The following is a 27526-nucleotide window of genomic DNA, read 5'->3' on the forward strand; positions in this document are numbered from 1 at the left end:
CCCCGTCCCCGCCTGCTGGGGCCGCGCCCGGGCCCCGCTGCCGCGCCGCGGCCGTGGGCAGCGCCGGCGGCGGGAGGGGGCGCGTCCCTTGCGCCACAAGCCGGTGGCCGGAGCCGCGGCTGCCGGCGGCAGAGCGGCGCGGCGGCGGGCAGGTGCGGCGGGCTGGGACCGGGACCGGGACCGGCGGGTCCGTGCCTCCCCGCGCTGCTCTCCCGCCGTCAGCATGAAGGTCGAGTTTGCCCCCATCAACGTCCCCCTAAAGAGAAGGATCCAGACAGTCGCCGTGCTGCAGTGGATCTTCTCCTTCCTCCTGCTGGGTAACAGCCTTCCTCCTTCCTGCCCTTGCCCCAGAGAGAAAAGGGAAAGAATCGGCTTTTTCCTTAACCGGCGTCACCCGTGGGCATCGGTCTGTGTCACCCTGTGGTTCCGTGTGGGAGGAGAGGTGGCCGGGCGGCGAGCAGCTCCCCGGCTGTCCCGGGGCGGGCAAGAGCATCGCACTTCTGGGCTTGGGCCTTCTCTTCCCTGAAGGCTTTGGATGGCTTTTTCTCTTTTTTTTTGGGGGGGTCTATTTCTTTCCACGGGTTCTGTTTCAAATATGATCTTAAAAAGCTAGTGACCGTGTCTTTTCATTGAGATGCCCACTAGATTTCTGACAACTAACAACTTTTTATTGAATGTGAGCATAAAGGCTGGTACATGACTAATGCTGTTTTCATTACTGATTTTGTAAAATAACTTTATATACTGTAGTTCAATAAAATGCTCATTTAACTAGGTGACAAAAATTAATAAGGATTGACAGTGAACTGGCTTAAATGCAGCCACTTCCGTAAATGTATGAAAAAGGTCCTCACTTGCTTTAAGAAAGTGTTCCTAACAATTTTACTTGGTAAACTTTTTCCACTGATTATTCCTCTATAGGGAATTTTCCTAATACCTTAATAGACTCCTATCACTAAATATCTATTCACAGCAGCAAATCTTATTCTCATGGGTAGTTATCTTGAACTTGATAAAATGAGTCACTTGATAAGGTAAGCTAAGTGTTAACTCTCTGGGGCCAGATCCATGGATTGTGTAAATTGGCGAACGGTTATTGAATAGTCTGTGTGGAACAAAACTGTTCTGAGGTGTAAAGCGACTGACTACCTGTGTGTTACTGGAAACGGTGGAACGTGTTATAATCACCTGTGCTTTAGGACTTAAAAGGAGAAGAGGAATGTGCGCGTATCTTCCTTGTATATCTTGCAGATACATTATCATTCAGATGGTGGTCTGATGTCTTTCAGACGATTTTTTTTTAGGTTGTTAGCCCACACATACAAGATTCAGGTATGTGGGGGAAGCATGGAGGGTATGAAGCACCTTCTCAGATTTCTCCTTAGCACTTGGCTGGTTTATGTTACCTCTAAATTATATGTGGTTGGACTATAAACAGTTCATGTCTGTGGCTACATTGTAAATAGCCTGTGCTTTTAATTTTCTGTTATTGAATTAGAACTTGGCATATCCCATTATTCCAGTATAATGATAATTCAGTGGAAGTTCAGTGGCAGTGGCATTGGAAACAATTTTTATCCTAGCCTGGTTGGTAACAATGCTGCTGCAGAAAATCATGTCCTTCTGTCCTTACAAGAAGTGATCGGGCTGCAGAAAATCCACTTTTGCTGCAGTTCAGTGGGAGAAGCAGGCAGCTGTCTTCTGCAGCTGGCGCTGCCTGGGAATAAACATCAAGGAAAATCAACAAGGAAGTGGTCTTATGGCAGGTTACATTGAACATAGTGAGTGCACGTGATCATGAAAAAATCTGTTTGCAAGAATGCTCAAAGTTTGGTGGACAAATTGATTCTAATAATAATAATCTGCTTGTGCTTTCATGGGGCTGTTTATCTTTAGAGCTATCCAAGGTCACCTTGTCATTTTGTAGGTGTACCCTTTCAGTCGTAGGACAGTCGGAGCGATCTGGCCAAAAAGTTTCAATTAGCTCCAGGAAAATTCAGATGGCTGAATCCTAAATGGCTGAAAGAAGTGAAAAATGGGTTGGTTTCTGATGTTCTGGATTGCCATTATGTCTGGATTTTTCAGCCTTTTTTTTTTTTTGCCTGCTGAGCAGAAAAAGTATGGAAACATTGTTTGTAAGCTCTTGAATTCAAAAGTGACACTTTCAAATCACACAGGGGATGCCCCAGTACAAGTGAAATACTGTGTGAATTCGTCACAGGATAGGTTAGAGGGGTAGGCGTTGTTTGGGGGTTGGTATACGGCTGGAATTAGCTTATGCCAAGCAAGATCTTCTGTAGGTTCAGTCTTTCTTATGTAAAAAGTATCTGCATGTGAAAACATGAACAGACAAGGCCACATGATAACTAATGATTCATATTATAGGTCTAGGGATTCTCTTTAGAGCAGTGCATAAATAGGGTACTGGCTTAGTCCCTAAAGTTGTCCATCTGGGTGTGTGGTGAGGTGCCATAGCTTAATAAAACGGACTGACAGGACTAACAGATAAAGTAAGATAACTGTAAAAGTTAGTGCCCTGAAAGACAAAAGCTGAATTGGGTAATGATATCCTTTAAATCTGGGAAGTGACATGTGAAAACATGATTTGTCACACAGAGTAAGCCGTAAGGGGAACGTGAGTCTGTTACAACTTAGAATCCATACTGTGACTTGGATAGAAGACTCTCAAAATCAAGCATTGGTTTTATCTTCCTGGCCGAGACCCTTAAGAGTAGCTGAATTTAATGTAAAAAGCACATTGTGTTGGTCTTTGCCCCTTGCTCTCCAGGCTTGCTTTGTTGTAATGCTGCGTGGTTTTCTGAGACTGTGGAATTGATGATTGAAAATGCCCTCTTGCTTGTGTGACTAAAGGCTACTTACAAGTTGGCCTGAAATACATACATGCAATAGTTGTTGGAGACCGTGAATCTCATCACCACTTGTAGAAAGAGCGAATCAGTCAACGAATACCGAACAAATAGCTGCGGTAGCATGGTACAAACAAGAAATTTCTGCTCCTTCTCACAGCGTACTGGCTTGGGCTGGGTCGGCACTACAGATACATTGCTTCCGCTGTAGAGCGTAGGCAGAATAAACATGCCTCCGCCTCGAAAAAGCTGTACAGATGTGCACAGAATTTCATTACATACAAAAGGAACCTCTTTAAAATTCCGGGTGTAGGTTCCTGTGCTTCCCTGCTCCGTACTGCAAGTTGCCAAATTTCGCCCTCAAGCAGAAAAGACAAGTTTTCATTGTAGCAGTGGTTCTTCTGTTAGTTATCCAGGGGCATGACACCAGAAGCAAAAATAAGTTCCGAAATACTGTGATCTGCATCTAAGAGCTTCTGGATCAGATGAGAGAAATGCCCATCCCATAGTTTCCCACTGTGTGCCAGCTGAAACTGCCATATGGTTTCCTATCTTACGTGCTCTAAGTGCAGCAGGCTAAAATACTTTAGGTAAAGTTTAATGAAAAAGTGTTTTAAATGGGTTTCCTTCTTTGAAAAGAAGAGTGGCATCAGCCTGGAGTCTAGAAAACTAAAGCTGTGAAAACTGAAAAACAGGAAACGCTAAAATGATGTTGTTTCTTGCTGTGTTGAGTAGAAATCCAAAACAGCTTCAGGCTGAAGCGTAATTTCAAGTCATTAGTGTTTCACTGCTGCAACAGCAAATATGTGAAGTTTTGCAATTTCAGAGTACCTGCTTTGGAAAAAAAAAGCTGAAACAGACAATTTTGATTGATGTAGTTTTATGCCTGTAATCACTGTTATTAGAGGTTCATCGGCTTGGCCAGGGGCTGACAGTCCCGGGACAGGTCTGGCCCCATTCCAAGCTCGTGCAGCACCCACATCGTGTGCACCTCTGAAGCTGTGTGCTGATATCTGCTTGTGATCTCTCTGTGCCGTTGTCCAGCCCAACCCCAGGCAGAAAGTCACCTGGAGAAATGAAATCTCCCAAGCCTGTAAGTGCTGCTGGACTGACTGGGGGCGAGAGCAAAGAGGTTGCATCCCTCCCATTTTTGTACTGTAGGTTTCACGGTACATCTACACAAAAGAAATTGTCACCATCGATGAATGCAACGGATGTCCCTGGTGTTTAGCATGAAATCTTTGTTTTTAAGCTTGGAACTATTTTTCTTAAGAACTTTGAATTAATTTTGCTGCAGTTAATAGTATGTCTGATATCCTCCTGTTAGGAACCATTGTAGGTTTTCTGTTTCTTGCACAGTAGTTGAGCAGCGATTCACCCTTGGTATGTAAGCGTGCTGCAGGGGTGAGCTGTGTGCCTCAGTACTGCACATCTGCCAGCGAGGTTCAGTTTGTATCAGGAGGTGATCAGTACCCAGGCAGGAGGTAGATCAAAGGGTTCATTTAAAGGCAAAACAATTTAAACAAAGAAAAATCAATGAGATTTGGTTTAAGTTCTGCTTTGCAGGTGCTTTAGCCTTCTGTTTTTCTTCCTCTCTAATGTACACAAATCAAATGACAGCATTTTGGAGAAAATAAAGCTAGAAGGTGAGTCGGTGAGCTTCTCTGCCAGCTTCTGTGCATGTGATGTGAAAAGGGACAGTGGAATTTGGGCATGTACAAAATCAAATGCAGAGCTGGGTAGCTTGGGTGGAGTGGTGGTGTCGTGGTCCAGACAATGAGAGATGGAAATGAGAGAGAATTTAACCCTGTGACAAGGATACCAGGATTTTGCTTTTGACAAGGTGGCGGTAGGGGAGAATGGTGCACCTTCTATGGCTCACTTTCTAGGTCCAGCAGTGGCATGCTGGTCTTCTCCTTGCTGGAGACCTAGGAAGTGACTGTTGTGCATGCATTCCTGTGTTTATTTGCAAAATACTTAATAGTACAAAATCAGTACATAATAAAAGGTATACTTTAATATGCATGAAGCCACAAAACAATAACATTGGTGTATATTAAAGTACATCCTGTTCTCTAGTGATTAAACTCCTGCGCATGTAGCATGTAGGATGAAGCCCTCTGTTAAATTGAACTTGGATGGAGACAGTTTTGAGTTGTGGATCTGGCTTCCCCAAAAGAATAGAAATGATGAAACCTTTGCCACAGAGTGAGATACTGCTGCTGGAATAGTAAGTGGCTTATGTGTTGAGAAAGCAGGTGTCAGTGTAATGTGCTAAAGCAAAAAATAACCTTTTCCCCAAACATGTCATGTTTTGTTACCTGGTGCTGATTTAATTCCTCAGCTGTAGCTGGCTAACTAAAATGGTCTCGTTCTTCCTCAAAGCCTTTTTTAAAAAGCTCTTTTTTGATACCTAAGAAAACTCAGCTGAGCTCTATGAGCCTTTCCTAGCAAGCTGGCTGGTATTGCTACTTGTTTTTGTTGGTCTGTATTCATCTATCCCTGAAGCTTATTGCTGGCCCATGCGTAGGGACTGGTGTGTGATCACAGAGAATAACAGGGCACTTACTGATGCTTGACTGACTAGTATTTCTAGGACTGCTACCTCTGTTACCTGCATCTTAGGGAAGGAATTTAACCATGTCTCTGTGCATATTTGTTTGTATCCTTCAAGAATAAGAAGAGAAAAATGGCTGAGCTGCGTCAGGCCAGAGGCCCTGGCTTGGCAACCTGTATGTGAACATAACTGATAGTGGATGCCTAAGGAGAAATAAAAGAAATGGGAAATATGTAGACTAAATTTGGCACGCTGGCTCGGGATTTGGTAATTAGTAACTCGGGGATTTACTGTATCCAGACCACTCTATCTACAGGTCAATAGTGCCTAATGCTCCGTATCTCTCGTTTATCAGTATTTGCCAATGGAAGGTCTGCTTGCTTGGGAACTGGAACCAAATACCAGAGTAAACAAGCCTCCAAACCTTGGCATCTGAGGATTTGTATTTGTTATCATAGTAGTGTTGAAATAGAGCTCCCTTGGTAGGAATGCTCACGTATCCTTGTGACCGGGGCTACCAGTTGTGACCAATAAACTGACAAAGGACCTCCACTACAGGAGACTGATACATATTCAACAAATGCTGACCTCTTTATCACCTCAGTCCTGGAGATGGCTACCAAATTCCTGTGGACTTCAACAATTTTCCAGTGCAGCTAGTTAATTCCCAGCTTGTTCTTTGCTGGGGAGTCCATATCTCCCATGGGTAAAAAGTAGCAGCAAGTTCCTGTGCTTCTGCTGGAAATCTGTATATTGACAGAATTGCATAGACTAGTAGGCTCTAAACAGGATAGTACTAACATTATGACTGCATTTTTTTAAAAAGACACTTTCTATGTAAAAGCTGCAGAACAGTACTCTGCAGAGGCATGAACTTGCTTACTGTTGCCTTGGCAGGTTGCCTCCTCTCAGGTGTTGCCTGTTGTCTCAGGTTTTCCTTTGGTGGGACTGTTGGAGTCTATTTGCTGTATGTGTTACTTCATTGAAATTTCTATCCCTTTGTGTATGATTTATAAATAATTTAGAAAGTATTTCCAGAAATTAAGGCTGATTTTAAATTTATTTTGTTTTTCTTTTCCCCTAATAAAAGAATCCATTAAGCAGGGAAAATAATTTTTTTTAATGCCAAAATCAATTTATCAGTGGTACCTTGAGGGATAATAGAGAGGAGCAAATGTTCGTTAGGGATGAAAACATCACTGTGCAATTTTCCTTGTGTGTTCCCTCCAATGTTCTGTTCCTCAGGCACCCAGCTTCAGAGGCGTTGCTGCTCTGAAGGCTGACGATGAGGAAAGGACTGTTCTGCTGTAGGTACATCAACGTGGTTGTTAAAGAATGTGCCATCTCTTATTTTTTCCCCCCTGTGGCCGTAGATGTAAGAAATGAGCTTTTCACCTTGCTTTGTGTATTGGTATGCACATGTACTCATAAAGCCCAGAGAAGTACAATATTAAAAATCACATCTCTACCTGTGTATTCACTAGAATGCCAGTGGGATAAAGATGTCCTGTTTATCACGTCCTTTGTGGGCTGAGGTTCAAATCACTGAACTGTGAAAGTCTCCAGCCCATGCAAGATATAGCAGCACAGTGTGTTTAGAGAAAGCTTTGCTAAGGGCATGTGGGAAACAGCAGGAACTGGCTCATAGTTCAGACCTGAGTTGGTTGAGCAGTCCGGAGGTCTCGGTGCGAGCTGCTTTGCGTGGCTTTGTTGGGGTACTGCGGAGGGCCTGTAGTGCTGTTTGGATTGAGACGAGCGCCCTGGCCACCTAGGATACGCCTGCACTGGCCGACATGGTCTGTGACTGCTCTGAGAGTAATGGGAGGCTTTTCTTCTAGTGGACAATCTTAAGTTTGGTGGCCCTCACAATAGATATTACTCAAACATTTTTGACTCCTTAGTAACTGCAAATGCATTCAGAGCTTCCAGTTGCCTGGATCACCTGTATTTCCCCACCCAACGTGCTGGTTTCCTACTTCCTATCTCTGTGGTATTTAACTATTTTATGAATTTGGAGCCCACAGCTGCAAACGTAGAGCCTATTTAATGAGTGAAGCATCAGGTGGTCGAACATCATTGGGCAGGACGGCTGCCAGTGCTGCTAGCTAACACTATATATAATATTTTTCATCCTTTTCCTGCAGCTGATGAATATCCACATGTTGTAAATAGAGGAAAAGGGATGTAAAGTCTCGCCAATGTTGGCTGGCAAACCGAATGTTCAGAGTCCCATGGCAGTGATTTGTCTTTTGATCCATATTGTTTCCCTTTTTCCCCCACTGTTCCAATACACCACAGAGATATTTTCAAAACTTTAATTCAAGTTTAAGCAAAAAATTATGCTTACAGTGTACATTGGAACTACATCCAAGGAGGCAATGATATAGTAAAGTGCCGATTTCCAAGTTACCTTTTGCCTGAAATTTGTTTATGAATTTAGGTAAAGTGGTTGCCATTTATTTACGCAGTGTCTTTTCTGAAGGAGAAAACACTGGTTTTGTGTTGGTTGGTTTTGAGTCACCAGTGTTTAACTCATCTTGCAGGCTGTTAATGCATTGAAATAATAAGGAGGTATGGTAAAAGGAATTTGCTTTGCATGTCTCATTGCGAATTTGTCCTATGAGATGCTGAGCTCCCCTTAGGAAGTGCTGACAGCATACTTATCTCCCCATACCTTACATGCATGCAGGAACGTGTTCTAGCTAAAGCAAAGCAGTGAGCTTGTTGATCTTCGTGTATGTTTGCCTACATAGTATTAAATAGTGCTATCTGGCACTTACCACTGCTGATTTAATTAGCTCTCACAGCAAGGTTGCTTCGATCCAAAGCACCTTTCAGCTATTTGGCTAGGAAACTGATAGTAAAAAAAGTCATGTGATTCTACACTGAGCCAAAAGTCCTTCTGAAAGGAAGGGTAGGAAATATAAATACATTCCAATTTTTGCATAACAACTTGAAATTAATTGATTTATGGCAATTAAGAAAACTTCTCACACTTACTCAAACTTAGACCGTGAACCTTGGCATCCTGTACAGATTAGCATTCCTAGAAATTTCTGTAGTTTCAGGATCTCTTCTTCAAAGAACAGGTAATGACTTTCCCTCAAAATATTTCTGTGCCCTATTTTGAAGTGTTGCTGGTGTGGGATTCCCGGTGAGTTCTCCCTCCAGAGCAGTGGAATTGAGTGTCGTCTCTCACCTGTGTTACTCATCCTGCATTAACGATGTTCTCTAGAACTCGTTGTTGCAGCTTTTGAGAGTTTTCCACGTCGACTTTGGAGGTCCGTGGGCCTCAGTTAGCTGTGGTATTTTTCTAGAGCTCTTACTGAGGTGCTTCTCTGTGCAAGACCAGCGTTGCCTGTTTAGGCAGGAAGCAATGAGCTTCTGTAGTGATGGTACTGAAGAATGGAGTATCCTTCAAAACAGTAGATTTGATCCTGCTTCTGGTTTTGTTTATGGTTGTTCCCTTCTCCCTTCCTCAGAGCAAATGCAATTCCTTATTTTTCTGCTCATTCCCTGCCAGAAACGGGAATGTTTATCCTTTTCTTTCCCACTCAATCTAACCAGCAGTTTTGCTTGTTCTGTCTGCTGCTGGATTCTGCAGTAGTTCTCAGTTATCCCGTGACAATATATCCATTTCTTCTCTGAAGGCACAGTCAAAGTAGGCACAAGGGCAAGTTGGCAGAAATTCAGAAAAAATAAGTGTTCAGGTTGGAGGAGACACAAGAGTGCCCATAGGCCAGGTTAAGCTCTGAATTTCAGCAGCTTGAAACCTGCTTGGTACAGGGAATCTGCTGTGAGTTTTCAATGCCCGAGTACTCTCTCTCTTGAATGAAGCTGATCTTAGTAAGGATGAGTGGTTTTTACTGTTGGTCCATCTGCTTATGTGAAAGTTTTCAGTTCTGGTAATATTTACACTGTGTTAGCCAAATTACTGCCTGATGTACTTCTGTTAATTTTTTACTCCGCTCTACTTACTTACGTATTTAGCTCAATATATTTCACTGATGTAACTCCTTTTAGGACATAACAGGATATTACCCTCATGAAAGCCAGTCAATTGTGGGACAAAGTACTACTTCTGCTTTGTAAAATATCACAGAAAAACGCCTGTTTCATACAACTCTGCCTGTTGAGACTTCCAGTGAGGACTGGGTCCTCTTCTGCTTGCCACTGTGTAAATACACGATGCTAAAGCCCTGGCTCCCTTGCAAACCTGGAATTCAGCATCTGCTGAATTACCCTGATCTGTGAGCCTGATGCGTTTTTGTTCACAAGACATCAGAGCGTGCAGGCTGCTGCAGGCTGTACTACAGGGTGGAGAGCAGCAGGTACTGCTGTACTGTGCTTCAGCCGACTCTGTCCGTAGCTGCTTGAGTCGCTGCAAGAGTGCAAAATTCTGCAAGTCCTACAAAGGTAGTATTTCCATAAGGAGTTGCCCTGAATAATTATTTCAGAGTTGAGCCCCAAAGTAACACATTCTGTTTAATCAAACAACTTTTTCTGGCTTTTTGAATAGTGTATAATACACTTCCTATGTGTCGTTATTGTGGTAGGATGTTACAATTCTTATTAATCTGCGTCTGAAAGTATCGGGACTTGAAACTCCTGTTGTGTTCCCATAGCAATGGTGAGTTTCCACTGACAGTGACATGTTTAGAGGCTGAAATGGAACCTCTTAATGTTTTGGCCTTGTCTAGTGCATCTCCTTGGCCAGTTACAGAGCACTTTTCACAGGGAGGAGAACTATCATCCCTATTTTATAGGTAAATAAATTAAGAAAATGATTGCCTGACATCACTCCCATCAGAAAAGAGATCTTGCTGTGGCCCCCTTTCCCCTCTTTCCTTCCCTAGCCCTCCTCCCTTCTTCTCGCTCACTGGAGCATCACATGTTTGTTAGCTCTTGCGGTCTCCTTTTATTCTGCCTTAGGTAACCCAGATGCTCTTTACCAAACCTTAGTGTTCACCCTCACCATGGGGAGAAGACAAGTGTGTTGGTTCTCCACTTATGCTTTTGTTTTATGAAAGTAAACCAGCATGACCTTAGGCTTATTTGTCCAGTTGTGTGGTAGGTAAGAAATATAGACTGAGGTGATGCACCCTTGTAGGTGTTTCACCCCCAGTGTAACAACATTCACACGATGTGGAATAAGCTAACTTCAATTTGCACGCGTTTTGAGTAGCATCCGTAATAAAAATATCAGGGCTGGGAATTTGAGGTCTTAAAAGGAGACAGGTGTGATTAATGCTTGTTATGGTTTCCTTTTTTGTCTCTTGTAGCAGAGTTTTGCTGTGGATTCTTTGTGATCCTGATCCTAGGCAACTTCTGGTTCCTTGCCGTTCTGTACCTGCTGTGGCTGTACCTCGACTGGGAAACACCATGCACAGGGGGCAGACGGTCCCAGTGGGTCAGAAGCTGGACTGTTTGGAAGTACTTTAGGGAATACTTCCCCATTCACGTGAGTAAAACGTTTCTCACAGAACTGTAAACATTGGAACAGAGACAGCTTGAATAGCCATGAGCGTGGACAAATGTCTAAGACTCATCTTTGGTGAAATTCTAGTACTTACTCCAGGGTGACCTTAACTGCTTTTTAAAACATGGGAAGTCTGAGATCTAGCGTCAAAAAGGAGCAGGGGCTGATTTTCTACTTGGACTGTTGGGTCACAAGATACTGCCTCAGCACAGTAAATGCTAGACATGATATCTTGAGACACATCTATTTGAACTTTGTTCAGCTGTGTAACGGGACAGTAGTTTAAAGTGCTCAGAAAGAATTGTCATCGGTTCTGCGTCCTGTCAATGTGCAATCTCCATACTTGTTGTTTTTGAGAATCTTTCTGAGGTAAGTATTATAATGTCCTCCACCGTCTCTATTTTTCAGCTTATAAAAACTTCTGATCTGAATCCAAATCACAACTACTTACTTGGCTTTCACCCTCATGGGGTCCTGGTCGCTGGAGCCTTCGGAAACTTTTGCACCGGTCCAAGTTTCAAAAATTTATTTCCTGGGCTTACTCCATATCTTCATATCATGCCCATCTGGTTCAGCTGTCCCTTCTTCAGAGAATACGTAATGAGTGCTGGTAGGTAAAAGCAGAATGTCTCAGCTGTTGCTCTGTATTGTAGCTTCTGCTTCAAATGTAGGGCCTATTCCTGTACCTATAAATGGTAAGTAATTTCACTTCAGGAGCGGCGTTGGTGCTAAATTAAACCGCTGTTTTATGATGAACTGTTGTTGCAAAACGATTTGAAAGGTTTTATTAATAGTTTTGTTTAACTATATCACTGAGCTTTTTTTTATTTCTGAAAGAAATTGCTGTTTTTCCCTTGAACTATGAGACAGCAGTACTGAGTACCAGTTATTTACAAGAAGAGAAGGGCATATTAATTTATAACGTTATTTAGTCATTGCGCAGACACTTGTAAAACAAATTGAGGATAATCTCTTACCTGAAAGGCGTAAAGTCCTACTCCTTTCAAATATCTTTCTAGTCAGAAGTTAATTACCTACTTCTGAGTGAGGTCCCATATTGCAAATTTGTGTAATTTTAATGGAGATGTAAACTCTAAAGACAGGAACTTTTTTTTTCTGTTCTGAGCAGCACTTGTCATAAAGGGGTGATATTCATGACTGGTACTGCAGTAATAAAAGATAAAAATAACAAGCAATAAAGTTTGGGGAACAGAAGAATGTGTAATGAAATCAGGACTAGTGTCCCCCCACAGTGGTTTAATACAGGAGTTATTTTACTTAAATTCATTAAGCTAGAGCATTTGAGTAAGTACGGTCTGGTGCACAAGACTAGGTTTGGGAGACAGAGAACTAGCTCTTATTCCTGACCGCAGCACAGATGCTGCGATTTCAGATAAGCTATGCAACTGCTCCATTCGTAGAAACATGCCTAGGATGTTGTTCAGGTTAATATCAGAATTGTATATCCATGTATACTTCAAAATAATAGAGAATGCCCTTCCATGCAAATGTTATTTCTGAGGGGATTCTTTCAGGCTTGTAAAGTTAAGGGCTTGGCAGTGGTGGAAGGTAACAATTTTAAACATTGCCTAACCTGGAAGTCAGCTTTACACGTTTTTGGCATCTTGACCCATAGGAACAAATATTTACCTGCTAGATGAGAAATGACTTGAGTAAAAAGCATGCTAAAGAATAGTCAGCATTGTAGCTCGTTTTTCACAGGTATGTAGCTGATAAACCAGAGGGGACCTTCGGTATAATGCAGGTTATCAGTCAAATCATAAAACACTTGCAAAATCTTCCATGTACTGAAAGCCATGCTCCTAGCACACTGTTTCATCTCCTAGTCTTTCGCTCCCTGTCTCCGAAGCCTGCCAGGCTGCAGCTGTCGTCATCGGGAAGAGCAGTTGCAGCACTACCGAGCTGCTGTGTGAGCGAGCGGGGAGCAGTGCCCTGCACGCAGGCTGACATCTCTGCTTCAGCAGGAACATAAATTTGTCCTGGGGAAAGGCAGTGGCTCTTGCTTTCTCTTCCAGAGAAAATGCATGCCGACTGGTGAACGAGCATCACTCAAATTATTTGTGAGTCTCAGGTCAGCTGCATTTTTCAGAGTAACAGTGGCTGTGGAGACATATATGGCAAATTGAAATAGCTTTTTACTGAGGTCTCTGAACTTGCTCCAGGAGCAAGCTATTTTTCTTGGTGGCCAGCCCTCAAAACTACATCACGATCATCTTGCCTTTCTTGTGAGATTTTTATAATCTACGTTGTAATGTCCCTAATGGGGAAAAAAAGAAAGTGGGTAACATAGAATCATAGAATAGTTTGGGTTGGAAGGGACCTCTAAAGGTCATCTAGTCCAACCGCCCTGCCATGCTCAGGGACATCTTCAACTAGATCAGGTTGCTCAGAGCCCCGGCCAACCTGACCTGGAATGTTTCCAGGGATGGGGCATCCACCATCTCTCTGGGCAACCTGTGCCAGTGTTTCACCACCCTCAGCATAAAAAATTTCTTCCTTCTATCTAGTCTAAATCTACCCCCCTTTAGTTTAAAGCCATTCCCCCTTGTCCTGTCGCAACAGGCCCTGATAAAAAGTTTGTCCCCATCTTTCTTATAAGCCCCCTTTAAGTACTGATAGGCTGCAATAAGGTCTCCCCAAAGCCTTCTCTTCCCTAGGCTGAACAACCCCAACTCTCTCAGCCTTTCTTCATAGCAGAGGTGTTCCATCCCCCTGATCATTTTCCTGGCCCTCCTCTGGACCCGCTCCAATAGGTCCATGTCTTTCTTATGCTGAGGGCTCCAGAGCTGGACGCAGTGCTCCAGGGGGGGTCTCACCAAAGCAGAGTAGAGGGGCAGAATCCCCTCCCTCGACCTGCTGGCCACGCTTCTTGGGATGCAGCCCAGGATAGGGTTGGCCTTCTGGGCTGCGAGCGCACATTGCTGGCTCATGTCCAGCCTTTCATCCACCAGGTACCCCCAAGCTCTTCTCGGCAGGGCTGCTCTCAATCCCTTCGTCCCCCAGCCTGTATTGATACCGGGGGTTGCCCTGACCCAGGTGCAGGACCTTGCACTTGGCCTTGTTAAACCTCATGAGGTTCACACAGGCCCACTTCTTGAACTTGTCCAGGTCCCTCTGGATGGCATCCCGTCCCTCTGGCGTGTCGACCGCACCACTCAGCTTGGTGTCATCTGCAAACTTGCTGAGGGTGCACTCGATCCCACTGTTTATGTCATTGATGAAGATATTAAACAGTACCGGTCCCAATACGGACCCCTGCGGGACGCCACTCGTCACCAGTCTCCATCTGGACATTGAGCCGTTGACCTACTACCCTCTGGATGCGACCATCTAACCAATTCCTCACCCACCGGACAGTCCACCCATCAAAACCATACCTCTCCAGCTTAGACAGAAGAATGTTGTGGGGGACCATGTCAAAGGCCTTACAGAGGTCCAGATAGACGACATCTGTAGCCCTTCCCATGTCCACTGATGTAGTCACTCCATCACAGAAGGCCACTAGGTTAGTCAGGCAGGACTTGCCCTTGGTGAAGCCATGCTGGCTGTCTCGAATCACCTCCCTGTCCTCCATGTGCCTTAGCATAGCTTCCAGGAGGATCTGTTCCATGACCTTCCCAGGCACAGAGGAGAGACTGACTGGCCTGTAGTTCCCCGGGTCTTCCTTTTTTCCCTTTTTAAAAATGGGGGTGATGTTTCCCCGTTTCCAGTCAGTGGGAACTTCCCCGGACTGCCACGACTTCTCAAATACGATGGATGGTGGCTTAGCAACTTCATCTGCCAGTTTCTTCAGGACCCACAGATGGATCTCATCGGGTCCCATGGATTTGTGCACCTTCAGGTGCCTTAGATGGTCTCGAACCTGATGTTCTCCCACAGTGGTCGGCTCTTCATTCTCCCAGTCCCCGCCTTTGCCTTCTGCGGCTTGGGTGGTGAGGCTCGAGCACTTGCCGGTGAAGACCGAGGCAAAAAAGTCATTGAGTACCTCTGCTTTCTCCGTGTCCCAGGTAACCAGGTCTCCCGTTTTGTTCTGGAGAGGGCCCACATTTTTCCTTGTGTTCCTTTTATCCCCGACGTACCTATAGAAAACAGGAGATGAAGTATTTGCTTGGTGTCCAAAAGAGCATGCTTTGATACTATCCCTGTTAAAAAAAAAAAAACAAAACCCAAAACCAAAAAAAAACCCCAAAAAACCCCAACCCCCCACCAAAACAAACAACCAACCCCCCCTCCCAAAAAAACCAAACCAAAAAAACCCCCCAAACCCGCCCAAACAAACCACCACAAACTAGGCTTGATCTCTAGATTGTCATTTAGACTATATTAATTCAACACAATGTAATTAAATGCGGCATCTGGGTAAATAGTACCACTATGAGCCTTTGAAGTAAAACTTGGGGCACAAAGGAGCTCTGGAGGGGTCAGATGCATATCTGTTAGAAAGGGGATTTTCCAAAGCACCAAGTTCAGAGCAAGGTCTAAGTCGATGTTAAAGGCTTGTACAGCAGCGTGCCTTTGATTAGAAGTATTAGGATCAGGAAAGCTTCATGTATTCTGCTATTTTAGCCTAAATAGATTGATGAATGCCGGGTCCTGGTTACTAGAGAACGAGCTGATGCAGTCATCGGGAATGGTACATTCTTTTCTGCTTCTTCTGACGCTGTTGTGCCATTGCCTTAGATGGAGCTGCTTCTTTATAGCTTTGAAAAGAACGAAGGGGATCAGCTTGGCACCATAGATCCGTGTTTCAGTTAACAAGTCCTCTATTCATTCTGTTAAACCCTCTGTGCCTGTGTTTATATGCACCTGCTCTATGGCTTTAGCTACTGCCTCTCGACAGTATGTATCTGCTGCCATTCAACTCTTCTGTTCTCAGGCACAGAATCTCTCTGAGGGGGAGTTAAGTTGGCAGAAGAGCATGCTCTTCCCTGAAGATCTCAAAATTCCTTCATTTAGCTCATCAGTGTTAAATCAAAGGACTTACCTAAGAGCAAATCTGTTGCAGAGTTAGGGGGTTGAACCCAAATCTTTGAACACTGTCCTATGCTGTAATCATTTCGAAACATTGTTTAGGTATTTTAAAATGTTTCTTAAATTCCACTGTACTTGTACATGAAGATCTAGCGAGTCACTCTTAAAATGTTTGCTCCTGAAGGAATGGTTTCTGCATCCAAGGAGAGCGTCTCGTACGTCCTGAATAAGGAAGGAGGTGGCCACGCGTCCGTCATCGTGATCGGAGGAGCAGAGGAATCTCTGAATGCACATCCTGGAAGTTTAACTTTAAACATCCTCAAGAGGAAGGGCTTTATTAAAATGGCCTTGAAACATGGGTAGGTTTCCCGTCTGGGCTGCTGTGGTAAGCATGCTTTGAATACAGACCGATTCTTAAATATAGTTCATATTACATATAGTAAACTCATATAATTAGAATTTGAAAGAGTTACTTGTCTAAGAACGTGCAGATGTCTGGCATAAGAGCCAGTCTGTCCACCTAGATCCAATCTGGGAGTGTTGAAAACTCCCTTTGACTTTCATAATTTGTAAGCTGTAGGTGTTATTAGCATATCTTGGTGTTTTGTTTCAGTTGTTTTTTGCACTAGCAAAGAGTAAGAATTATGAAACAATATTAGTAAACCTTGGCTGTTATTGCGGAGTGGAGCAGACATTCTTTTTCCTGTTCTGTAAATTGAAGTTATGTTAAGATAGAATTTTCTTATCATTTTAAGCAAACAAAAAAAATAGAATGCTAGGCCCTGTTTTATTAAAACACTGAAAATTGTGGTCTAGGAAGATTTGTTTTCACCTTTATTCTAAAGACTTTCTTTTGAAGGTTGTTATTTGCAAAAGTAAGTTTCTGGGAATTTTTTGTGAAAATCTCAAGAAAAACTAGCTTACCTTTTACTATCAAACAGCCATCGGTGTGTAACTAAACAGAGATGGTGTTAATATCTCTTGAGTGATTTACACAGTATAAGCTATTGTGTTTGTGCTGGACTGATCTAAATGTCTTGTATACCAGAAATATTGGAACCAATGACTTGTTCCTGCTAAGCTTTCTGAACAGCTCCCAGGATTATATATTGACATGTGAAATGGTGAGAAAAAAAATATTAGTCTTGAGAAATCAGTAACAGGTTTTTAAGCTATTAACTGGAAAAAAGGTGGTCTCTGAGAAGAGCAGCTCTGTTTTCACACAGGATGCTAAGGTCCATTTTTTCTAGAAACTATTTCGTGTCAAAATGTTCCAAGAGGGTTTCACTAGAAGTCTCATAAAGGACCTGTTCTCTGATAGAAAGTAACATTTCAGTCTAATTTGTACCCAGAAACCACACTTGTGTATTTAAATTAGGACTTTAGTGCCTAAATGACTCTACTCAATTTCAGCTCAACTGCTGATTAATCCAGTGGGATCCTAAACACTATCAGTAGCTTTTATTTTTTTTTTTAACCATAAATTTAGAAGAATATTTATGAGTTTTTTTTTTCTTTGAGCACGTCCATAAATGTCTGATCTGTCAGATCACAAAGGTTGGTGTTTATCTCTCATCTAAACTGATTTGGATTGAGAAACTAGATCCACCTGTGCCTCTCATGGCCTTGATTTCAAAAGCATCCTCAACACACAACAACAAGATCAGGACACTCACAAAACACGGGAATGGCTACTTCTTTCCTTATGAAGTCCTTTGTTTCAAATGATGGTTCTCCTCTTTAAGAAAGAGGCTTAGTTGTCTAGAGCCCTCCACCAGGGTGATAACGCCTGTCTCTGCCCCAGTGACTTGAAACCTACACCTCACACATGGTCACCTTAACCACCAGGCTACAAGTCATTCTGGATCTGAGCACCGGCAAGAAAAACCGCTTCTACGTGAAGCGTAGGAATCCTGACTTCATTTCTATACAGTAGGGCTGTGGGACAGTAGGACAGCGTGACTGTAGCCATTACAGCTCTTGCAGCACTGTCGGCCATCCTGAGCTCTTGTGCAAAGACTCTGCGTCCAGTAATTGCTTCTGGTTTTAACATTTTGTTTCGAACAATTAACAAAATATGGAACAAGCTTCCAACTCACGTGGAAATGAAAGGGTGAGGGAGGCTTGCGGGAGGCGGATGAGAAGAACCGCCTGCCATCGGTGCCTGCATATGTTTCTGGTGCTTTTGATCTGCAGCATCAAATACCAGGAGAGGAAGGGGCGATGCAGAGACCCGTGCTCTCTGGCCCTGGCTCCTGTACTGCCAGCCCAGAGAAGCTGTGGTTCCTCAGCTAGGAACTTGTCAAATGTGGTCTGAATATGTCAGCAAAAGTCCTCTGCACTTCTGGAAAAGGCATTTTGGTCCGAGGTAGTACAGATATCTGATATGAGGTGAAGAAATCCTAAAGACATGAAACAAATGATGAATCAGCTAACTTATCTTTAGTTTCACAATCCTAAGTTACTTATTTCTCTGTCTCAGCCTCCTACAGAGCATCTTGCAAAAGCCTTTACCAGGTTAAAACAAATCCCAGTCTCAGGGTGCTATTGCGCCACAAGATGTTCCTGTTTGTCTTAGTGTTGTAGTAAAAAGTGGAGTATTTGCACAGCCACAGTATGTACCAGGCTTTCCGATATTTCCTCTGCAGGTGGCTGGGTGATACATGCTCTATTTGAGAAAGAACCTTTGAGCAAACACCAGTCAGAATAGTGAGTGGGAATGATAGTCTTTGGGGGTCCTCAGGCTTGAGAAGCTGGAGAAGCAGTTGTTTTTTCCATACAGGTGGGTTTTGATTGTCCACAGTACTTTCCAGCCAGCTCTGTCCTAGGTGCATCCTCCTCAGGTGTTCAGAGCTCTGCAGTAATTCATCCTGACAATATTAGAGCAATGCTGCTATTTTACAGTAAGGTTTTTCTCAAAGATAGCGTGGGCTGAATGGAGCTAAGATACGGAAGCTAAGACTTAAGTAAAGCAAATAAAACAGCTCTGTATCCTTCAGAGACTGCTTAGGATTACCCTGCTCTTTTTTCTTTGAACTGTGTAGAATACTATTTAATGAAACTAAACATTAATCAAAAAGCATACTGCAGTCAAGGTTTGTTGTGGTTTAACCTCAGTCGGCAACTGAGCACCCAGCTGCTCACTCACTCCCCCCCCCACCCCCGGTGGGATGGGGGAGAGAATTGGAAGAGTAGAAGTGAGAAAAACTCGTGGGTTGAGATAAAAACAGTTTAATAATTGAAATAAAATAATATAATAATAATAATACACAAAGCAAGTGATGCACAGTACAATTGCTCACCACCCGCCGACCGATGCCCAGCCAGTCCCCGAGCAGCGGCCCCCCTGGCCAGCTTTCCCCAGTTTATGTACTGAGCATGACGTCCCATGGTATGGAATGTCCCTTTGGCCAGTTTGGCTGTGCCCCCTCCCAGCTTCTTGTGCACCCCCAGCCTTCTCAGTCGGTAGGGCATGGAAAACTAAAAAGTCCTTGACTAGTGTAAGCACTGCTTAGCAACAACTAAAACATGGGTGCGGTATCAACATTGTTCTGGTCCTAAATCCAAAACAGCACTGTACCAGCTACGAAGAAGGAAATTAACTCTATCCCTGCCGAAACCAGGACAAGGCTTTAAATATAGTGGTGTTTTTGCCTGTTGGAGACAACTGCACTGATTCCATCAGCCTAAGTAGTTTGTCCAGGAGCTAGTCAGTGCCTTTCCTGAAGCCAATTCATGAACTGAATGAAAATTCATTAGGCTGTGCAGGAGCCAAAGTGAGTTAGTATAATTTACGTGGGTAGGATTTGACCTCTGGTAATACTGTATTAAGGCTAGTGTTTTCGAAGAAGTCTGGAGGAAGCTGGATTTCACTGGGAATTGGACAGCAGAGGAGTTTGGCATTGCACTCGTGTCTGTAAGGATGTCTGTTTTCTATCACGTTTTTTGTGCTGAAATCAAGTGTGTGCATTACTCAGGTCAAAAGGCAGAGGAAAGCCAAAATCTGGTTTTGAAGCCACCCAGCTGGGAGCATTATAAGGTTAGCAGTGAGGCTTCTTTGCTTGCCAAGGGAGAAAATGCAGTGCAACAAGGGTGGACTTGCTGAAATCGTGGTAGATAAGATCATAATCATAATTATGATATATACATTTATTCATTGTTAGGATTATGAACAGTCATAAAAGTTTGTGACGGGTAGCAACCAGCTAAATACTGCCCAAAAGCTAGTTGCTAGTTATATGCCAATCACTTTTTTTTTTTAAAACCCAAAAAACCCAAAGCAGCTGCGTGTCAGAAGAGTTGAATGCTTGTTGCTGATGAAGTCTAGAGCTGCTGAAGCTTTCTGTGCTGGTTATTGTGAAACCATTTCCACGCTGCTGATGTGAACCGCAGTGCAAGTGCAGGCTGATGTGGGATTCTCTGTGCGTTCATTGTTTTACAGGGCTCATCTGGTCCCGGTGTTTTCCTTTGGTGAAAATGAACTGTTCAAGCAAGTTGCAAACCCCAAAGGTTCATGGCTCAGAAATGTACAGGAGAAGTTGCAAAAGATAATGGGCTTTGCTTTACCGCTATTTCATGCTAGAGGAATATTTCAATACAGTTTTGGCTTAATACCTTACAGGCAACCTATTCATACTGTTGGTAAGTTCCCTGTGCCTTTTCTCATGCTTTTGCAAATGTTTAAAAATGCGTAAGTGTGCTACTAATATCTGTGTAAATTTATAAATCTGTTCTAACAGAAACAATTGGTTACTGTGCATCTAAAGCCAAGTATGTGAGCTTTAAAATAAATATTTCCTTTTTTTTTTTTTAAATTCCTGTCCTCCCCCAATTAAAAGAGGGGGTTCTTTTCTCCCTTTCCCCTTTCTGTCCCAGGCCAAATCTTCTTCTTCATTCACAGTTATTCACATGCTTCTATCCTCAGCAATCCTCAAGGAAACCCAAGGGCTTGTCCAGTCCGTACCAGAGGGCTGCCATAGCTCTGCAGCTCTTGCTGCGGATTCTGAATGCTGCAGTTATTTTGTAAGATGCCCAGCACCTTCATTTCTTAGCCCTGCAGAGCTAAGAAGCAGCAGTTGGGTGTTTCAGCTGATGCACGGCCACCGCAGCGGTGCTCCAGAGCAAGGCTACTGGAAAGAGCTGGTGCAGTCCTGACCCAGTGCTCATCAGGACAGGGGAGAGACGGAGGAGGGAAGGGAGAGGGCGCCTTGCGGCAGCTTCAGCAAGCTGCTGCTTAGATGACATTGCAGCTCCCTAGGGCGTTTCCTTCCCTTTTGTTGTTGTTTTTTTTTCCCTCATGGAAAGATCTGTTCATGTTTAATTGAGAGCATGCATGCCATGTCAACAGGCAGTTTGGAAGAGAGTTTTTTCCCCAAAAGCTTTCATCCCTGGTCATCTACTCTCACTGGAGCGTAGGACTGAATGTCTTTTGGGTTTTTTAATGGCTTTAACTAGTGCTATTGACAACCACACCTTTAGAAAAAGTTGTGCTGGGCATCATGCGAAGAGAATAACTGGCTGTCTATATATTTTGGATAAATCATTTTTAGACAGGTTCTGAGCTGAGTGAACTAATGAAGCCAATTTCTACAGAAAAGTAAATTGAGCTTTTCTGGTATTCCACAAGGGACACTTAAGAAGGCCCTCCCTTTAACGGAGGGATGATTTGATTTTAGTATGGATCAAATAAAAATGTTTCAGACAAAAATGTAGCTCTTTTTATGTTAAATTTTATGCAGCTTTGTATCTTATCAGTGCATATAGTGAAATGTTTTAGAAAAGATTTAATTTTTAAAGCCCATATTGTGCACAGGCAGGCTAAAAACGTCACTTATCTTAAAGCCAAAAAGTTTTCAAAGCATTGGAATGAGTGCAACGTATTTTCTGTGGTTTTTCCATGGGTGGATGACATTGAGACTGTTCTGAAGCTTAAAATGTCTTTCACTTTGAGGCAAATTTTCATCTTTGTAATATTTACTGCAAGGACAGAGGTGGTCCGTGGCTAAGGCACAGGAGTGCTTCAAATCAGCAAGACCAGAATCTGGCAACAGAATTTGTTGTATGATCTCAAGAAATCCCTTATCTTTGGTGTCTCTGTTTCCTCATGTTTGAAAACTATCACTGTGTCCCTGCATTCTTGGGGGGGGGGGGGGGGGGTGTCTCGGTATGGCTCAACACGGCTTTGAAAGTGTTAGCTCACCTGAAAGCTGCAGTCACGTTGAGCTCCACCCGAGCTGGTTAGCCGTGTTGACAACATGGCCAGGTGTCGGTGAGTTTCCTCCTGGTTCAAAAGCCGTGGTTCCTAAAGCAAGGAGATGCAATTCAGCAAAACCACGGTCTGTGAAGTCTGAGTGTTTTGGGCTTGATGAGTGAAGTACTGTTGTTTTACCTGAAAATTATTACTGCTGTTCAGAAATAGAATCCACTCTAAAATACCAAATTAAGCAGGTTGCTTAAAGCTGCACAGAAAATTACAGATGTGTAGTTTCCAATTCCATGAGAAATCTCCACTCTTAGGAGAAGAGACTGCTGCAGAAGGGCTTGGGGGTTGTTTGGTGTTTCCAGCCATGCTTCTGGAAATCCTGTATTGGATGTATATTGATTTCATGCCCCCTAAGGTATTGCTCATGCCAGGGCTGGGTTCCCACCCCTAGCCATGTAAAGTCTGAATTTCAGCACCGTGTAGGGCCCGAGAGCTGTTGGCAGCTGAGGCTGCAGCATGAAAATGCAGGATCAGCCCCTTTGTGGTTCTGGCTAGGCTTCCTTTCCCTTTAGTCAACACCATCCAATTTGAAGTGGCAATATCTGTTGAAAGGGATTTTCAGGTGCCTTTGTAAAAGCTCCTGGGGGGTGCTTTTAACTCTCTGCTTTTCTACAGACTTCCTCTGTAATCTCGGTGATGTCTATTAAGCTCTCAGTGCTGTCAGCACAAGAACAGCTGTCAAAATCTGTAGTGATTGAACAACACAAGGAAGACTGAGATCATGGGAAGCTTCTCTTAGGATATTGCAGACTCTTTTAGCCATAGCTTTTTGCGGAGGAGGCGGCTGCCCTCTGGACTTCCGTGGAATTACCTCCCATGCTCCTTCTTGCTCTCGCTCCGGCAGAGCAGGTAGCAGGCTTTGCACTGTGCCTGGAGAACATATTGGTTGGAATGATATTTGTGGGCAATGGATGGTTCAGAGACACCTTACAGGGTTTGGGGGTTGTACATGCTACCACTTCCTAGGCCGAAGCAGCCAACAACATTTCTGGCACTGGTGCAGTGATACCCATTTTGAATAAATTGGAAGATACCTGCATTTCCTTCAGTCCTGTTCATGTGGCTATGTGGCTGAGGGCACCACTGTCCGCTTAGGCATGTCCCTCACATTGGATACCTTTAGTATTCAGATCGGAACAGAAGACGGTGAGAAGGTACTTTTTTTTTAAATGCTATTTTGAACTTGTGGAGTACTACCCCAATGGCAAGACAGCACATAGCCCATGGGATTGTATGTTGACGTGTAAACTGCTCCTTCAAGTTAGAGCTTAACCCCCTTCTCATTTGCTCTTTTGCTGCCAGACTGAAATGATGGGGCTTTTAAATTCATTTTATCTGAACTTGAGCAAGAGGAAGTGGAGAACCAGACCTGGGGCTCAGGTTTGTGAAAGGCAGGATCAGGCCGCAGGGCAAGAGAATTGTGCTGTGATTCTGCCATCTCGCTGGGAGCTGTGGTGGAGCTGTTACAGGAGGGAGAGCAGTTCTACTTGAAAAGAGACGTCAATGAAGCTAATGCTGCTGTTGTGTTTGATTTACAGTGGGAAGCCCCATCCCTGTAAAACGGAACTTGAACCCCACCACTGAAGAGATTGAAGAGCTACATGCATTGTATCTACAGAAACTAAGAAAATTATTTGAAGAACACAAAAGAAATTATGGGATCCCTGAGCATAAATCTCTCATCTTTGAGTAGCAAATTGCAATTTGTAATTCCAAATCTCATGGAAAAAAACAGTGTATGCTGAAAGATGCCTTTCTTGCAATCTGTATTTTGCAATCTGTAATTATCCTTGTGTAAGGAATAATTTTAAGAAGGGATTATTAGATGATTTATTGATTTTTATCTTACTCTTGGGGGGAAAAAAAATCCTTAGGGTGTGAGCCTCGAAGCCAGTACTGTTTTGAGTTGTCTTTTTAGGTTCATCTGTACCAGAAATGCTAGTGAGAGACTCCACACAGATGTTCTTACCACCATGGTACCTAACCATAGCTTGAGCAGAGGAAATTGCCCCAGCATGAGATCACAAGCAGGAAAAGCATAAACCTGGGAAGTCTTTGATTAAAAGTTGAGAGACTTACCAGCATGTCTCAAACATGACATCGGGTTGTTCTCTGAATATCAGAAAACCCTGCTGCTCTTCATAGACATGAAGGTGTATGTTTTCAGCAGATGGCTATTATAAGCCATTTACATGTGAATTCAAGAAGAAATAGGAGCTTTCTGCCCTGTATAGGATATCGGCAAAAGTGGTTTGTCCAAGTTACGGAGCAGAGCAAACCCTCTGTGTGGAGAACAGTGCGTTGAGTTTTCTGTGTGCACGTATATGCTGGGTGGTGGGAAGCACTGAATGATGTGACTTTTTTGGACAAGCTGTGCTTTGGATCGCCAGTTTGGAAGATGAAGCAGCTTTGTTTGGTTCCAGCCTCGGAGGAGATGGCAGGCACAGGACAGGAGAGGTGTACCGAGGAAGCTAGTGGGGGAATCACGTGAACTTTACATCTTGTGCAACTTAAAAATGATCATATGCCAGGCGCTTCCACAGAAGGAAAGGATCCCAGTTTCAGTCTAGTTCTGAAACTTCACCAAGGAAAGCGTACTTGATATATGCCTTTTTCTTCCCCACCGATAGATGTGGGGAAGTATGTGGAAAGGTGTGCTGCAGTGTGACACAGCTGTAATTGCCAAGGCAGGGTGAGCACAGCTCTAGGGTGCAGCAGGTTAAGAGGATGCTTTCTATACAAAGCAGGTGCCTAAATTTGAGAGAAGGTTTATCCTAAATGTGGATATCCATGTAAGAAAAGAAAAGAAAAAAAAATCTTAGCCAAACTCTTTTTCAGTTAAAATGCCTAGGTCTTGGAGATGGTGGTGTGTGAAGAGAATTACAGTATATTATTGCTTTTTTTACGAGATAAATCCTTGTATTTGTAAATGCTTTCTATCTGCACGTGGGCCTTGCAGATATGGTTCTATTGAAGCGTTTGGTTTGCTTTAAGCAGTTTTGGTGCCTGAATATTATGTCAGTTAGGTGCTCTGACGGGACATGCACAGGCTTGTCAGGCAGCCTGGGGCATCTGCAGCTGGGTCAGTTCAGCACTGGGGTGCTCCAGGAATAGCAGGAGTGGCTCCACAAAGGCACTGGACACATTGTGTGCTTGCTGGGCTGGAGTTTCCTTAGAAGAAACGCGGTTGGGACTGTGGGAAAAAGTTAAAACTCTGGAAAGAAAAGATCTTAGCAAGAGGAAGGTGGTTAAAGAAAAGAGTGGAAATATCTCGACTCCTATGGAGTGGACTCCTAATGAACCAAAGCCCCAAAGCTGAATAAATATTTGCCAGACAGAGCGGATGTATGTTGATCTGATGTGCTCTGAAAAAACCTCCCGCAACAAGTCGGTTTCCTTAGGAAGGCTGTTCCTTCTGATGCCTATCTGTCATTCAGATGAGACCCGCACCGAGCCGGTGAATCCCGCTCTCGCTTTCTCTAGGATGACAGATGTCTTTCTGGGAGCCAGGGCTGGAATTCGTGATGCCTGAAGGAGTAGCCCCCTCTTCCCTGACAGACTGCTGTCGATGTGCCCACAATGCACCTCTACTCTACTTGAGCTTTCTTGGCGCCGCGTGTGCTTGCCCTCCCTTCCCATGCTTTTGCTGCTCTGTGGTGTAGACATCTTACTTCCTCACTCTCTGTCCATCTTTCCCTGGGTTAAGATCTCTGAAGGACTATGTATGCATACAAAATACTGAGCGGTGGCTTATCGTTCAGCAGAAATGGATTTTAGGAGCAGGGCTTGGGAAGAGGAAGCGCTGTGGCTGTCCATGTTTAACACGAGCTTAAGGTCGGGATCGTTTCAGCTCTTGGAAAGGCACATGTCTAGGGAGGTCAAACACGGCAGGCTTGATACCTGGGAAGAGGTCTCCAGGGTCCCGAGGACTGTAGTAAGTGATGAGCCCCGAGGAGTCATTTTTGCCCAGCCAGCTGTGTGAAATGGCCTTTGGATTTGGTTTTCTTGCTGCCTGCTCTGATGAGTAGTGCCAATTGCTCATGAAAGAAGAATTTGGAGTCTGTGTCAGACTGCTCTCTCCTAGATCATCTGCTCTAATGAGATATTTCCTCTCATTCTCAGTCTGCTCTTTTCCCATTACCTTAATGATATAGAAGCTCAGGATGTAAATTTAAAAGCATTAGTGTTGGGTTGAGGATGGGAAGTAACAACGGATTGTTGTTGATCAAATTAGCCAAAACTTCTAGGGATACTGATTTTTGGGGCAGTATCCGGTCCAGAGGGTACCCTACAAACAGGCTTACCTCTGAATTCCGTGAGAAAATTATTTGTGGGCTCTGAATACCATCCATAACTGGCACAGTTAGAACAAGCAGGGATTGTGTCACTCTGACTCCTGCAATTTTCATCGCTTTGTAAGAGAGGACGACGGAGGAAAAGAAGAAAACAAAATCTCCAAGCTACTTCGATATGTATATGTTGCTCAATAACTGCTGCATATTGCTTACGATGGTCCTCCCAAACTATCTTTTATTAACAAATTGTCTAGCGTATCTAGGACTATTTTAAAATGGAATATCGGTCTCTAAACCTGATAGGCATGGCGTCATGTGAAATACTTACCTCTGTGTCAGTATGTGGATTTGTAAACCAGCCCTGCAGGGCTATTTTAAAATGGGATATCGGTCTCTAAACCTGATAGGCATGGCGTCATCTAAAATATTTACCTCTGTGTCAGTATGTGGATTTGTAAACCAGCCCTGCAATACTGAGCTTAAAGGCCAGAGCCCTGGAAGCTGTAGACCCGTCGCGGCTGGTGCGGGCACCGATCCTACCATTGCTGCGGCCAAGGAGGAGGCTTCCCGTGTTTGTTAGAGTAAGTATCGACGCAGACCTCGGTTGCAATTCACGCTTGACAAAGCAAGAGCGAGCAGCTAGTAGGAATGGTGACACCCCCCCCCCCCCAGCTGTGATTAGAAGCAGCAGGCGGCGCTCGGGTTTCTGGTGGGATGCCCCCACCTCCTGGGGCCTGCTTTGGGGTGTGTTTCTCTTCGTGCCTTTTGATGACATGGGTAATCTCAGGGAAGCTAGTCATCTGTCAACAAGATAGATACTCTGCCTCTGTACCATGCAAACACCGCCTCCCCAGTGTGCTCGAGGCGACAATGCCTGCCTGTTCCCTTGTGGGTGAACGTCACTGCCAAATTTCGTTTATAGAAAGCCAATCCTCAAGAATTTTTACTGTGTGAACTACAAAGCGTATTTTACACTTTGTAACTTTTTATGGTACCTGTGAAATACGAATGTCAGTTGTCTCAATGATTGCTGCGGCAAGGAGGCGTGAGATAATAAAGGTTTGTACCAAAGCA

At 43.8% G+C, this 27526-nt stretch overlaps 1 protein-coding gene across 1 annotated transcript; it reads left to right on the forward strand.

The window, feature by feature from the left end:
- Positions 1-133: 133 nt before the first annotated feature.
- Positions 134-27526, forward strand: MOGAT1 (monoacylglycerol O-acyltransferase 1). The gene is made up of 6 exons (XM_076340862.1): positions 134-317; positions 10707-10885; positions 11312-11513; positions 16080-16254; positions 20337-20536; positions 23696-27526. Exons 1-6 carry the CDS (start codon positions 224-226, stop codon positions 23848-23850), a joined length of 1005 nt encoding a protein of 334 aa, XP_076196977.1. The 5' UTR covers positions 134-223; the 3' UTR covers positions 23851-27526.

Source organism: Aptenodytes patagonicus, chromosome 6, assembly GCF_965638725.1.
Source record: "Aptenodytes patagonicus chromosome 6, bAptPat1.pri.cur, whole genome shotgun sequence".
Lineage (NCBI taxonomy): Eukaryota > Metazoa > Chordata > Aves > Sphenisciformes > Spheniscidae > Aptenodytes > Aptenodytes patagonicus.

Bases quoted from the DNA above. Each gene is read 5' to 3' on its own strand.
- MOGAT1 (XM_076340862.1), top strand. From the start codon at position 224: ATGAAGGTCGAGTTTGCCCCCATCAACGTCCCCCTAAAGAGAAGGATC. The intron at 10,886-11,311 runs GTGAGTAAAACG...TCTATTTTTCAG, and splicing joins GGGAATACTTCCCCATTCAC to CTTATAAAAACTTCTGATCT. The intron at 20,537-23,695 runs GTAAGTTCCCTG...TTTGATTTACAG, and splicing joins GCAACCTATTCATACTGTTG to TGGGAAGCCCCATCCCTGTA.